We start from the raw sequence: 14,408 nt of genomic DNA, 5'->3' as shown, positions 1-14,408 counted from the left end.
CTTCGAAATTGTTGACGTGTTACCGAAATTATTGACGTGTTACCGAATCTTTGAAGTTGCACCCACGGAATTGGAACTCATCACGAGATGCTTCCCTAACCTTAAAGAACTCAACCTTAGGTTGTCGAAAGCGTGAGGCCAGCCTACCATTCCTGGTGATTGTGGTGGTGGTGGTAGGAACGTGTCGAAGAGCGCAAACCCGTTCATGATATACAGGTTCCAAGTCATGCTTCTGAACGCGTCGCGAACTGAGTTGTAGGTCTGAGTCTGGAGTCGAATCACAACGGTTTCGCAGTCTACAATGATCCCTCCATTGCTGGACTGGTCCAGCGCAAACATCGCTAGTGGAATGGAGATCATGTATCCAACGACGCTGACTTCTAGTTCTTGCGAAGTGCTCCAGTAGCGGTGACAGTGACGATGAGTGGAGGCAGTAGAGAGGGGGATGAGAAGTACTGGTAATCAGAAAGGTGTTGGTGGCAACAAAGAGAATTGTGAAAATATAGAGAAGAAAATAATAAAAAAGGTCATTTAAGAATTTTATTAAAAAGACAACAAAAAATTAGAATTTGATTATTTTTGTCACACAAAACTTATCTTTTATGGATACAATATTAGTTTTTGTTTTTAATAAATATTTTTGTCAACATTTACAAAGTTTATAAATATAAATAGTAGTTTATTTTTATTATGTAAAAAAAATCAGAGTATTATATTTAATATTCTAAAACACCAATTCCAAAATAAAATATAAAGGCTTCGAATACTTAAAATTATACAATAGAAGAACACTAAACAAAATACAAATAAATATTATACTAAAAGTTCTCATAAGCCCATAACGTAAAAATAATACAATAAATCATTTATATATTAAACAATATTCTACTGAGACAATGGCATAGTACTATTGCTATATTTGTAATTTTTCTTTCTTCCTCTCTATTTTTCTTTTACCTTTCTCTACCAACCAAACATAGAATGATTTTGACATGTAAGATATTATTAATAAAGTAATTTAATTGATAACTATGAGTAACTCGAAAAATTTTGTTGTACATTATACAAAAAAAAAATTATGTATATACTAAAATTTAGTCATTAAATCAGTTATTATGTATTTATGTATAAAAACATTTGTTATTTAATTTATTTTTTGTTGTGGCCCAACCCAGCTGGCCTCATAGTCGACCCGGCCCAACACTCGATCTCGCCCGACTTGAGTGGCCGATATACGAGACATTACACGTCTGGACCCTGGCCCGGACACCTCTCTTCCTGTGAAAGCCAGCTACCTCACAGCTGGAGCGAGGAAAGTTCTAGGAAGGTGGGTCTATCCTCATGGGACCCACCCTTCTGACAAGGTATAAATGGAGAGGGCCCTGACCCTACCCCTCCCCCAAGGTACGTCACTACCATACTCACTCCCATAGCCACTTAGATCCTCTTCTGACTTGAGCATCGAAGTATCTTTGCAGGTGGCACCCCCCTCCTCAACAGCTCGGGAGATCGTTAAGCCTCAGGACGCCTCTCTTGGGACCTACACCAAGGCTGGTTCCCATCATTCCACCATCAGAGCTCCACTGACCCGTTCGGAGCCCAAGGAACCGAACATTAACGCCATCTGTGGGGACCTGCTAGCATGGACTTTCTGTTGGGTCTTGTAGAGGCGGACGACAGAAGCGAACCGCACGGGGAGGAAATGGTCCCCAGAAGCGGCAGGGTGGCCTCCGTGGCTTCCTCTCGCGAACGCACCAGATCCCCCCTACGGCAACCCGAGCTCCCTTCGCGCTCCCACGAGAGGCGACCCTTCGGAGGAACGGGTAGTGATAGCGCCAGAATAATACAAGAGCTGCGCCACAGAGTGCAAAACCTGGAGCGGGAGGTGGCTGGCAGAGAGCGCCACCAATCAGCTTTGAAGCAAGAGCGTTCCCAATCCCTGATATACCACTATTTTATGGTTTATTTTGTACTCAATTGAGTGGATTTTATCAATCTTTCATACACTTGTTCATACAAAATGCATGTTTTACATTCTCCTTCCGGATTTTGTGCTATGATTGAAAACATGCTTATTTGGCCTTATATTTGCTAATATTAATCTTCTCTTATTACCATTCGATGCCTTGATATGTGCGTTAAGTGATTTCAGAGATTACAGGGCAGGAATGACTCATAGGATGGAAAGGAAGCATGCAAAAGTGGAAGGAATACAAGAAATTGAAGGAACTGCAAAGCTGTCAGCCTGACCCTCTCGCACTAAATCGACCATAACTTGAGCTACAGAGGTCCAAATGATGCGGTTTCAGATGCATTAGAAAGCTAACGTCTGGGGCTTCAAAATGATATATAATATTTTATAGTTGCCCTGACGATAAGTGACGCACACGCGTGGTTCTGCAAAAAATTAGTGACTTGTATGGACCAGATTTCGTCCCCAGCGAATTCTGGGCTGTTTCTGGCCCAGTTTTCGGCCCAAAAAATACATATTATAGGCTATAAAGTGGGAAAATCCATTCATTCATGAAGCAAGCTTTAATAATACACAATTTTAGGATTAGATGTAGTTTTAGAGAGAGAGGTTCTCTTCTCTCTCTTAGGATTAGGATTTAGGATTTCTATTATGTTTAGGCTACTTCTCTTCAATCACAGGTTCAATATTCCTTTAATTTATTTTCTACTTTTATTTATTCCATTACTTTAATTGTCATTTATCTTTTTATTATTGATTTACAAACTTTTCATGTTAGGATTTGAATTTATGTTTAAATGCAATTTGAGGTATTTCAGATTAATGATTATTTTATTTATGATGATTTCAATTCAATTTAGATTTATTTTCCCCTTTTGGCTTTGGTTAAGTAATTAGCAACACTTGAGTTATCAAACTCAGCTGTTGATTGAAATTAAAATTCTCTGCTAGTTAATTGGCACTCCAATAACTATAGTCTTTTCATAGGAGTTGACTAGGACTTGAGGATCAAATTAATTAGTCCACTTGACTCTCCTTCGTTTAGCAAGGGTTAATTTAAGTGGGAGCAGAATCCAATTCTCATCACACCTGATAAGGATAACGAGGATAGGACTTAAATTTCTTATACCTTGCCAAGAGATTTTTTTATTATTATTAATTTATTTTTCTTGTCATTTAAATTACTTGTTCCTTATTTTAAAAACCCAAAAATATATCTTTTTACATAACCAATAATAAATCATACTTCCCTGCAATTCCTTGAGAAGATGACCCGATGTTTGAATACTTCGGTTATTTATTTTTATTGGGTTTGCTTTAGTGACAAACAAAACTTTTGTACAAAAGGATTCTTGTTAGTTTAGAAACTATACTTACAACGCGATTATATTTGTGAATTTCTTTACTAGCAGAAATCCGAACGTCAAAATGGCGCCGTTGCCGGGAAATTGCAAACGTTTGCCTTATTATTGGTTATTGTAAATATTTTTCTTATTTGTTTTCTTCATTTTGATCAAAAATTTTAAGTTTGGTGTCATTTTATTGTTTTTCTCTTTCCTCATTAAATTCAAAAATAAATTTTCTCTTTATTTTAATTAATTTTTTTCGAATATTAAAAAAAAAAATTTCAGATTTTTATTTTAAAATTTTTTATCTTATCTTATCTTAGTTTTAAATTTCAAAATTCAAATCTTTTTCAAAAATCATATCTTTTTCAAAATCTTATCTTATCTTATTTTAAAAATCAAATTTTAAATTTCAATATTTAAATTCCAAAATTCAAAATTCAAAATTCAAAATTTAAATTTAAAATTTTAAAAATCAAACCTTTTCAAAATTTAAGTCTTTTTCACATCTTTATCTTATATTGTTGACTTTTTCAAAAATTCAAATTTCAAATTTTAAAATTCAAATTTTAAAATTTAATTTTCAAATTCAAAAATTTAAATTTAAAACCTTTTAATTTAAAAACTTATCTTCTCTTACCTAACTTATCTTATCTTTTCTAATCTTAAAATCAAATCTTTTTCAAACCTTTTCTCTTATTTATTTTATTTTTTTTCTTGTTTATTTGTTTTTGTTTTTAATTTTTATTAGTTACTATAAGTTTTTACCCCGTCGCTTTGAGTTTGGTTCTAATGTTGTTGTAAGGAATGGAAGTTATAACAGGAACATGCATCAGGGTCAAAATAATCAGAGATGGAAGGAGCCATGAGGATCTGATCAACCCTTTCGGCAACAACACCTTCCACAGTACCACAGACAAAGACCATTCCACAATGCATGTCGAGACAATAGTTATGGTGGGTCCCCTTGTAGTTACCAACAAGGCCCACCATATGATTATGAACCGCCTCCTCAACACAACTCTGGACCACCATACTCACAAGCCCCCTACTACCAAACATCATCACATGATTCTGACCCTTATCCACCATACCAACCACCTTATGAGCCATATGAACCATATATAAAACCACCCCCAATTCACCATTTTACGAGCGCAACAAGAATCAAGGGTGCAACTCAAGGAAACATTTGAAAAATTTCATGCAACCCTTCACCAATTGAATCAAGCGATAAATCGATTACCTTCCCGACGTTTGGACACTCAAGAAACCCCCGTGGCTTCATGTGAACAATCTAATGAAGAACGTAGCATGAAGGAGATACTAGAAACTCCAGTGGACAGTACGGAGCATGACTTTGTATTGGAACAAGTGGAGGAAGCCATAACAGTTGCAGAGGAAGAAGTGGTTGAAGATTTAGAGATGCAGAACCTCCATGGGAAACTCAAGTCATAGAGCCTCCTTCTAAGACGTTTGCAATTGATGTTGAGGAGGGTGTACAACCTCCAAAGTATATCATGGTTGAAGACTTTGAAGGGAATGATCAAGAGATGGATTCAATCATTGATGAATTCTTATCTACATTGGAATCCTCTCCCATTGAAATTGACATGGAGATTACAGAAGAAGAAGCACAGCCTCCCATGTCCTTGGTGAACAATGAAGCAGAGATCGAATTGGAAGAAAGTTACCAAGAGGAAGAGGTTGATATTGAAGAAGCTTGCAAAGAGGTGGAAATTGTCAAAGAAGAGCACAAGGAAATGGAGCTAGAAATCACCTTGCCAAAGTTGTTGGAGACCTCTCCCCCAAAGCCATCACCATCTATCCCTTCATTCAAGTGGGTAAATCTTTCATCTCTAAGCTTAATTAGCTCACTTGAATATGATTTACTTGAGACAAATGGGCAACTCAGAGCTCTTTGTGGCTTTAAGAGTAAGAGGGAGATGGTTAGTGGTTGGCAACACAATCCTAGGTTCATTGTGGTAGGAAGCTCACGGCTGAGTTATCATGGTTGGAAGAATACTAAATTGTATGGGTCTAGGAAATTAGTTGGCCGCTTTAGTGAGAATTCAGATTTCTTGCTACCCAGATGGAATCATGATGATCAACAAGAAGACGGGTGCAAAAGCAAGGTTTGGGATCCCGGAATTCATTCCAACAATCAACACTCTTGGGGCCTTATCACTTGCTTTAACCTGCTTGAAGGCTTTCTGCGCCTACTTTGGGATCCCGGAGGCCATTGGAATCACAAACATTGGTGGAGATTCCTGGATGAGTTCAAGCACAAGCCACCATAACAAAGGACTCCCCAAATGTCCAACTTAAGGACTTTAACTAAAAGTGCTAGGTGGGAGACAACCCACCATGGTATGATCGTTCCTTTTCTTCAATTTTGATTTTATTTCGTTTTGTTTGTTTTTGAGTTTTATTTTATTCTATTTTTATTGAACCAGGAATTATTCATAGCATCCACACTATCATTGCATTTTGCATCCTGCATAAAAAAAACACGCACGCGACGCGAAAGCGTCGCCGACGCTTCCGCGTCACATGTGCGTTGGGAAGAAAAGCAATTTAAATAGAAAGTCACGCGAAAGCGTGGCTGGAGGCGTGCCTTAGGCACAAACATGCCCACACGTCCGTGTCACCCACACGGCCGCGTCATTTGGAAAATAAGCCTCCCCATGTGTTCGCGTCACCCACGCGAACGCGTGGCCCTGCAAAATCGACGTAAATGGGTGTATGACAGCAAGTTATGGTGGAGTAGGGCTGGAATGATGCTAGAATCACAAGCCCTATCACATGAACGCGTGCCCCACCCGTCCGCGTCATTTTTAAAAGAAAGGCCATTCACGCGTGCGCGTCACCCACGCGCACACGTCACCCAGATTTTTGGCAAAATGCATTTAAAATAGAGAGTTGCGCGACCGCGAGGCTGCTCTCGCACCAATTGCACAAATCAGGCCACGCGACCGCGTGACCCACGTGTCCGCGTCACCTGAAAAACATCACACACCATGCGACCGCGTCACTCATGCGTCCGCGTCACATGCGCCGCACAGCTTATCCAGATCAGCGCCAACTATCTTATCTTTTCTTCCCCAATCCTAATTTTTCCCTCCCCCTTCTTATTTCTTTCTTCTTCTTTCTCATTTTTCTTTCCTCATTACATTTACATTCTTTCATCCATTGCATTTTAATTTTGTGTATATTTTTATTTTCTTTTCTAAATTTATTATTTTACCATTGGTGTTAAATTTTCTTATTCAACTATTACATCTTTTCTGGTATTATTTTGGTGCTTAGTGACTTATTTTCCACTGTTGGGTAATATTATTTAAGTCAATGTTGATCTTTTCTGATACCTGTATTCCTTTTGTATTGACATGAGCTTATACTATCTTGCATTACCCACACTCTCTTTCCCATTGTTGCAAATTTTTGCACTCTTGATTTGCCATGTGCTTCTACTGTTTTCTCACTTGCATGTTATAGCTACCATGCAATTGAGACTCTTATTATTTGGAATTAACCCACCCATATTTTAATTATTCCACCTAGACTTTATTTATTTTCTTATCTTTATTTCTGGGTTACTTTTTCTTCTTTTTCCTCTTCTTTCAGGCTAGCCACCAAAGAAGGGAAAGGGAAAGCTTCTAAATGGGGAGACAAACAAGTCCATCTGCACAATTCTTGGAGAAAAGCATCAGTTGTCGCAACCCGTCCACTTGCACATCTCAGCATGCACCAAGGACAGTGCAATCTTTAAGTGTGAGGAGGGTAATACCGATCTTCATGGGTTAGTTATTTTCTTCTCAACACCAATATTTTATTTTCTTTGTTTGTTCATTGTTGCATTTGCATGTTTGATTGCATATTTGTTTGATTTTGTGCATATTTTACCACTTGGTTAAAGTAATATTTTCTTTTTCAAGAAACTTTTTATAGCATTTCACTAATTTGAATTAAACTTTTCGAAAAATTTGTTTGAAGAAATATTATACTGGAACAAGGTTTAGAGCTCGAACACAAAACCTGTGAGATTTTGAGCCTATTTGAATTGGTCGCATCTTATCAACCAATATTTTATTTTTTGGTGTGTGTTTTTCTCTCTAAAATTGTGATCTTTGTCTTGCTTAATTCTATATTTCCATTGTTTGATGTATGCATGCACTTATATGATTGAGGCCCTTGTTTCACTAAGCTTACATACCCATATGGCCTTAACCTTTCATTATCCTTTGCAAACCAATATTGAGCCTATTATGCCCCTTTGTTCTTTACTTTAGCACATCATTAACTCTAAGCGGAAAACAATAATTTCCTTAATTTGAATCCTTGGTTAGCTTAGACTAGTGAGAGTGCTCATAAATTAAGTGTGGGAAAAGTGGATTTGGAAACATTTGGTTTGAGAATTGAGTATGTTAGAATTTTCTGAAAATGTGAAAGAATGTTGAGAATATGTTCATGCATTCAATACCTTAATCATATGCCTTGAGAAAAGCAAAAGAAAGAAAAAAAAGAAAAATAAAGGAGAAAAAGAAAAGAAAAAAAGAGCAAATAAATAAAAGGGGGCAAAATGCCCTAAAGTAAATGGTGAAAGCAATGCATATGTACTGTACTCGAAATTAGGATGCATGAATATGTGGAAAACATGGCTAATGGATAGTTAGATGTGATATTATGATTACATGGATTGTCTAAAGTTAGGTGGAAAGTTTAAGTTAATTAAGGATTCAGATTTTAGTCCACTTGGCCAAATACAATCCTACCTTGACCCTAACCCCATTACAACCCTTAAAAAACCTCTTGATATGTGTATTTGTGCATTAAATTTCTGTTGATTGTTAGATGAAGAGAAAGCTTTAGAAAGCAATATTAGTAGAGAATTAAGAGATCGAACCTTAAACACCTGAGCGATTAGAGTGTATACACTTCCGGTGAGGGTTCGATGCTCTATTCTTTGTTCCTGGCTTTCATGAGCTATTATCTTCTGCAAGTTTACTTGTACTTTATTTTGTGATTTGAATTAGTGAATTCCAATTCATATTTGTTCTTAAAAGATTTGTTTACTTTTAACCAAGTAGATAGAAACATCTTAGCATGTAGTTCCATTCATATAGATAGGTTGCATTTCATACATTCTACCATTCCTCTTCACTCTCTTATAGCTTCTCCTGAGCTTAGCATGAGGACATGCTAATGTTTAAGTGTGGGGAGGTTAATAAAACACTATTTTATGGTTTATCTTGTGCTCAATTGAGTGAATTTTATCAATCTTTCATATATTTGTTCATACAAAATGCATGTTTTACATTCTCCTTCCTGATTTTGTGCTATGATTGAAAACATGCTTCTTTGGCCTTATATTTGCTAATATTAATCTTCTCTCATTACCATTCGATGCCTTGATATGTGCGTTAAGTGATTTCAGAGATTACAGGGCAGGAATGACTCAGAGTATGGAAAGGAAGCATGCAAAAGTGGAAGGAATACAAGAAATTGAAGGAACTGCAAAGTTGTCAGCCTGACTCTCTCGCACTAAATTGACCATAACTTGAGCTACAGAGGTCCAAATGATGCGGTTCTAGTTGCGCTGGAAAGCTAACATCCAGGGCTTCGAAATGATATATAATATGCCATAATTGCCCTAATGATAAGTGACGCGCACGCGTGAATCCACACGCATGCGTGGTTCTACAGAAAATCAGCGACCTGTACGGACCAGATTTCGTCCCCAGCGAATTCTAGGTTGTTTCTGGCCCAGTTTTCGACCCAAAAAACACAGATTAGAGGCTATAAAGTGAAAAAATCCATTCATTCATGAAGAAAGCTTTAATAATACACAATTTTAGGATTAGATGTAGTTTTAGAGAGAGAGGTTCTCTTCTCTCTCTTAGGATTAGGATTTAGGATTTCTATTATGTTTAGGCTACTTCTCTTCAATCACAGGTTAAATATTCCTTTAATTTATTTTCTACTTTTATTTATTCCATTACTTTAATTGTCATTTATCTTTTTATTATTGATTTACAAACTTTCCATGTTAGGATTTGAATTTATGTTTAAATGCAATTTGAGTAATTTCAGATTAATGATTGTTTTATTTATGATGCTTTCAATTCAATTTAGATTTATTTTTCTCTTTTGGCTTTGGTTAAGTAATTAGCAACACTTGAGTTATCAAACTCAGCTGTTGATTGAAATTGGAATTCTCTGCTGGTTAATTAGCACTCCAATAACTCTAGTCTTTCCATAGGTGTTGACTAGGACTTGAGGATCAAATTAATTAGTCCACTTGACTCTCTTTCATTTAGCAAGGGATAATTTAAGTGGGAGCAGAATCCAATTCTCATCACACCTGATAAGGATAACGAGGATAGGACTTAAGTTTCTTATACCTTGCCAAGAGATTTTTTTTTATTATTATTAATTTATTTTTCTTGTCATTTAAATTACTTGTTCCTTATTTTAAAAACCCAAAAATATATCTTTTTACATAACCAATAATAAATCATACTTCCCTGCAATTCCTTGAGAAGACGACCCGAGGTTTGAATACTTTGGTTATTTATTTTTATTGGGTTTGCTTTAGTGACAAACAAAACTTTTGTACGAAAGGATTCTTGTTAGTTTAGAAACTATACTTACAACGCGATTATATTTGTGAATTTCTTTACTAGCAGAAATCCGAACGACAATCCCCCCAGAGGAGAGGAAGAAGCCCCCGAAAGAGTCGCTCCAGGCGTACTCTGAGCCCTCGATCGGAGTCAAAGAGCCAAGGGGAGAGCAGGGAAGTGCCAAGGAGATGGCGAGATCCTGTAATCTACACCCGACCTCCGACAAGAAATACTGTGGAGGAAAACCAGGAAGACAGCAGAGAAAGACCGAGGAAAAGGCAACCACCTGTGATAATGGGGGCATCCCCTTTTCCCCATTCGATCCTCGAGGTCCGGCTATCGAAGCACTTTGATAAGCCAACGAACATGAGGTACGATGGGACCCAAGACCCCCAAGAGCATCTAATGGCCTTTGAGTCCAGGATGAACCTGGAAGGGGTGGGTGACGAAGTCAGGTGTCGCGCCTTCCCTGTGACCTTAGCGGGACCGGCAATTCAGTGGTTCAATTCTCTCCTCCAAGGCTCCGTAACCACCTTTTCCGACATCGGTCGCGCCTTCCTGGATCAATTCACCACACGTATCGCTAAAGCAAAGCACCTGATCAACTTGCTCGGGGTGACAGAGAAAACTGGCGAACCGACTAGGAAGTACCTGGACAGGTTCAATGACGAGTGCTTGGAGATTGACGGTCTAACCGACTCGGTGGCCAGTTTGTGCTTAACGAACGGTTTGCTGAACAAGGATTTCAGAAAGTACCTCACCACCAAGCCCATGTGGACAATGCAAGAAATTCAAAACGTAGATAGGAAGTACATCACTGATGAGGAGGTTGGTCAGGTCGTGGCAGCCAACAAGCAGCAGCCCACCTACAACCATGCCTGCTAGCCCGGTAGCGGGGAAAGGCCTAGAGAATACTCCAAAGTCGGAGCTCCAGCTAAAAACTTCAAGCCGTTCCCCGGGTAGGGAAGTTTACCAACTGTACCCCTTTGACAGCCCCAATTATGGAAGTCTATCAGCAGATCGCCGACAAATACATCCTATCGAAACCCCGGCAACTGAAAGACAGGACGGGGGGAAACAAAAACCTCTATTGCGATTACCACAAGGGCTACGGCCACAAGATCCAAGATTGTTTCGACCTAGAAGATGCCTTGGAGCAGGCGATCCAGGAAGGAAATTTGGCAGAGTTCTCCCACCTTATAAGGAAACCCCGAAGACGGGATCGTGATTGGTCTGGCGATGACAAGAGTCACACCGTGAGGCAGAGACAAGAACCGGAGGAGGATAATGAGTGCGGCCTCACCATCGTGAACATCGTGGTCGGGAGAGACGTGGCTCCTAGGTCGAAATCTGCAAGCAGGAAGGACGCCAAAGTCTTGGCTGTGTCATCGTCCAGGTCTGCCCCTCCCTCCAGAAGGACCGTCAATATCATTCGGACCCGAGGACCAATGGTTTGACGACTTACCGGAGAACCCTCCGATGGTGATCACGGCTAGAGTCAGAACTGGCTTAGCAAAATGAATCCTAGTGGACACTGGGGCCGACTCGAACATCATGTTTCGCAATGTGTTTGACGCCTTGGACCTTCAAGACGCTGACCTAAAGTCCCATCGACATGGCGTAGTCGGCTTGGGGGACAACTTTATTAAACCAGATGAGATAGTCTCCCTACCAATGTCCATAGGAGGAGGAGGAGGGAAGAGGTCGGTAATGGCGAAGTTCGTAGTCTTGAGAGACTCCACGGCCTACAACCTCATTTTGGAAAGAAAGACTATCAACGAGTTCGGGGCAGTGATTTGTACAAAGTTGTTGATGATGAAGTTTGTCGCAGATGATGGGTTAGTGGGATCCATCAGGGGAGATTTGTAAACGGCAGTCGCGTGCAACAACGCCAGCCTCTCCCTGAGAAAAAAATCCAAAGAGGCATTCGGACTTTTCCTCGCCGACCTGGATGCCAGGGTTGATGACAAACCCAAACCGCAACCCGAGGGGGACCTCGAGAAGTTTAGGGTCGGCGACTCGAAGGAAAAGTTCACCTTCGTGAACAGAAACTTGCCCCATGACCTGAAAGAACCTTTGGTGGAAATGATCAAGGCTAACGGTGAGCTATTTGCTTGGACGCCAGCCAACATGTCGAGGATAGACCCCCATTTCTTGTCACACCACCTAACTGTGAGAGCAGAGGCCAAGCCGGTGGCCCAAAAAAGAAGGAAAATGTCCCAAGAAAGGTCGGAGGAGGTGGCCAGGCAAATGGCCAGTCTACTAGAAGCGGGCTTCATCCGGGAACTCGACTATTCGACTTGGCTGTCGAATGTAGTTCTGGTTAAAAAGCCCAGCGGGAAATGGAGAATGTGCGTGAACTACTCTGATCTTAATAAAGCGTGCCCGAAGGATTCTTTTCCCCTCCCTAATATAGATGCTCTTGTAGATGCGGCGATGGGATATCGGTATCTGTGTTTTATGGATGCTTATTCTGGTTACAACCAGATACCGATGCACCGACCAGATGAAGAGAAGACGGCGTTCATAATGCCAGGGGGAACATATTGCTACAAGGTGATGTCGTTTGGTATGAAGAATACAGGAGCTACGTACCAAAGGCTGATGAACAAGATATTCAGCGATCTTATAGGCAACACGGTGGAGGTGTACGTAGACGACATTCTAGTAAAGACAACCAAGGTTGGGATCTCATCGATGACCTGGAGAACGTGTTCACTTCTCTTCGGCGACACGGCATGAGGCTTAATCCACTCAAGTGCACCTTCGCCATGGAAGCTAGGAAATTCTTGGGGTTTATGATAACCCAAAGAGGAGTAGAGGCCAACCCAAAAAAGTTGAAGCGATCCTACAAATGAAGAGACCGAGATGTGTAAAAGATGTCCAGAGGTTGGCAGGAAGACTCACCGCACTATCCCGCTTCCTCGGTGCGTCAGCAGCTAAGGCCCTACCAATCTTCAACTTGATGAAGAAGGGGATAGCATTCGAGTGGACCCCGGCGTGTGAAGAAGCCTTCAAGCACTTCAAGGAGATAATCTCGGCACCACCTGTTCTCGGGAAGCCTAAGAACGGAGAAGCACTATACCTGTACTTGGCAATAACCGATGAGGCGCTGGCGGCGGTCTTGGTACGAGAGGAAGGAAAGATCCAGCAACCAATCTATTTTGTAAGTAAAGCACTACAAGGAGCGGAGCTGAGGTACAATAAGCTGGAGAAGCTAGCATATGCACTCCTGACCTCCTCCCGCAGGCTACGACAATACTTCCAAGGACACCAGGTAATTGCCAGGATGGATCAGGCAATCTGCCAGGTACTCCAGAAACCCGATCTGGCATACCGAATGATGACATGGGCTATCAAACTATCCCAGTACGACCTGCAATATGAACCCAGGAATGAGATTAAGGCTCAAGCCATGGCCGACTTCCTGGTAGAAGTAACAGGAGGCTCTACCGAGACACCGAGCATACGGTGGAAGCTCCATGTGGACGGAGCCTCCAACCAAACGTTCGGGGGAGCAGGGATCATCCTGGAAAATCCAACCGGAGTCGTATATGAGCAATCAGTCAAATTCGAATTCCCGGTATCAAAAAATCAAGTGGAATACGAGGCCCTTCTGGGCAGCCTAGTTCTTGCAAGAGAGGTCGGAGCCACCAGAATAAAGATATGTAGCGATTTGCAGGTCGTGACGTCATAGATCAATGGGACATACCAAGCTAGAGGTTCGCTATTGCAAAAATATTTGGAGAAAGTCAAAGAGTTGAGCAAGCAATTCGAGGAAGTCACAGTGCAGCACGTCCCGAAAGAGAGGAACACACGGGCAGACCTCCTATCAAAACTGGCGAGCACAAAGCCAGGAACGGGGAACCGATCTCGCATTCAAGGCTTGGTAAAAGAACTAAAAGTGACCTTGCATTTAACCCAGGCAGATTCCTCCTGGATGGACCTGATCACCGATTTCCTAGAAAGCGGAAAACTCCCCAGTAACGAAAAGTTGGCAAAGATGATAAGGAGGGAAGCGGCCAAGTATGCAATCATACAAGGCCAGTTGTTTAAGAAAGGGCTTAGCCAACCCCTATTGAGGTGTCTGCATCCCGACCGAACGGACTATGTGCTTAGGGAAGTCCACGAGGGATGTTGTGGCCACCACATCGGGGGAAAGCCTTAGCCAGAGAGCTCATCAGAGCCGGTTATTACTGGCCCTCTATGATGGCAGATTCTAAGGAATTCGTGAAAAGGTGCAGAAGATGCTAGGAGAACGCCAACTTCCACAAAGCGCCAGCGGCTGAACTAAACCTACTAATGGCCTCCCGGCCATTCTCGCAATGGGGAATCGACCTGTTAGGACCCTTCCCGGTTGGGCCAGGGCAGGTCAAGTACCTAATATTGGCTATTGATTATTATACCAAGTGGATAGAGGCCGAGCCATTGGCCAGCATATCCTCGGCTAATTGTCGGAAGTTTATG

The 14,408-nt window shown here is 40.8% G+C and overlaps 2 protein-coding genes across 2 annotated transcripts; both read left to right on the top strand.

Moving 5' to 3' along the window:
* On the top strand, positions 10,308–10,826 carry LOC107615298. The gene has a single exon (XM_016317382.1). It carries the CDS (start codon positions 10,308–10,310, stop codon positions 10,824–10,826), a length of 519 nt encoding a protein of 172 aa, XP_016172868.1.
* On the top strand, positions 12,796–14,109 carry LOC107615299. Its single transcript, XM_016317383.1, has 2 exons — positions 12,796–13,524; positions 13,639–14,109. Exons 1-2 carry the CDS (start codon positions 12,796–12,798, stop codon positions 14,107–14,109), a joined length of 1,200 nt encoding a protein of 399 aa, XP_016172869.1.

This window comes from Arachis ipaensis, chromosome B09 (assembly GCF_000816755.2).
Source record: "Arachis ipaensis cultivar K30076 chromosome B09, Araip1.1, whole genome shotgun sequence".
NCBI classification, from domain to species: Eukaryota; Viridiplantae; Streptophyta; class Magnoliopsida; order Fabales; family Fabaceae; genus Arachis; species Arachis ipaensis.
This window is presented reverse-complemented; position numbering and strand designations above follow the sequence as displayed.

Coding starts and splice junctions, on each gene's coding strand:
- LOC107615298 (XM_016317382.1), top strand. CDS start 10,308: ATGAGGTACGATGGGACCCAAGACCCCCAAGAGCATCTAATGGCCTTT.
- LOC107615299 (XM_016317383.1), top strand. CDS start 12,796: ATGAAGAGACCGAGATGTGTAAAAGATGTCCAGAGGTTGGCAGGAAGA. Junction 13,525..13,638: donor CAGTCAAATTCGAATTCCCG/GTATCAAAAAAT, acceptor GTGACGTCATAG/ATCAATGGGACATACCAAGC.